Genomic DNA, 867 nt, shown 5'->3' with positions numbered 1-867 from the left:
AAAGGAACGAAGTAAGCATTTCTTCGTTAGATCGTATTACTCTGCGACACAGTAAACGATGATTTTGCAGCTAATTATCTCTTCTAGAATAAAAATATTCGAGACACGCTCCAGATAACTTGAGGATGTTCAATCAGAAATGTACTGCGCGCTTTCGTAATTTAACTTGTTATTATTTAACGCATATATCTAATAAGTTTCAAAGTCGGCGGAGTCCGTTTGGGCGAGCACAACATCGTGACTGATCCCGACTGCGAGCAGGGATATTGCGCGGAGCCGGTGCAAGATTTCCTGCCCGAGTCGGTGATCGTTCACGAGGATTACAACAAACCGTCGTACAAGAATGACATAGCCATAATACGGTTGAACAAGCCGGTGGTTTACAACGGTGAGTTTATCAATCGATCAACCTAATCGTTATATTCCAGTCGATTCATCGTCCGGTCTGTCTTATCGAAAATATATCTGCTTTTCTTTCTGTATGTATCACAGAGCACGTGAGACCGATTTGCATGATCAACGGTGAACTCCTCAGGAAGAACTTCGTCGGCGAGATGGCGGAAGTCGCCGGTTGGGGAATTTATGATATCAGTAAGACATTTAAGCTAATAAATATTTAAACTTTATATTTGCTTCGTACGTTTTCCTGTCTCAAAAGAAGAGTTTCCATAATTTCGTTTTCCTTATTTTTTTCCATTTGCAGAAGCTCCGAAGTGTATCAAAACGTTTTCTAAAAAATATCTAACGTCTAATTCTTGAATTCATGTTAAACTGACTGGCCTCATATTTGTCTTTTCATTTTTTTTTTGGTCATATTTTTTTAAATCCTGAATCTACAGATTTTAATAAGATATACAAATCGTCTTG

The 867-nt window shown here is 38.4% G+C and overlaps 1 protein-coding gene across 1 annotated transcript; it reads left to right on the top strand.

Annotated features, from left to right (window-relative positions):
* Positions 1–186: 186 nt before the first annotated feature.
* LOC105461231 (serine protease easter-like) lies at positions 187–620 on the top strand (the record flags this gene model as incomplete). Its single annotated transcript, XM_011707733.1, has 2 exons — positions 187–388; positions 493–620. Coding segments are annotated over 2 exons (330 nt in total), but the record flags the coding sequence as incomplete, so codon positions are not given.
* Between the last annotated feature and the right edge of the window lie 247 nt (positions 621–867).

Source organism: Wasmannia auropunctata, unplaced genomic scaffold, assembly GCF_000956235.1.
Source record: "Wasmannia auropunctata unplaced genomic scaffold, wasmannia.A_1.0 LD306831.1, whole genome shotgun sequence".
Taxonomy (NCBI): Eukaryota; Metazoa; Arthropoda; class Insecta; order Hymenoptera; family Formicidae; genus Wasmannia; species Wasmannia auropunctata.
This window is presented reverse-complemented; position numbering and strand designations above follow the sequence as displayed.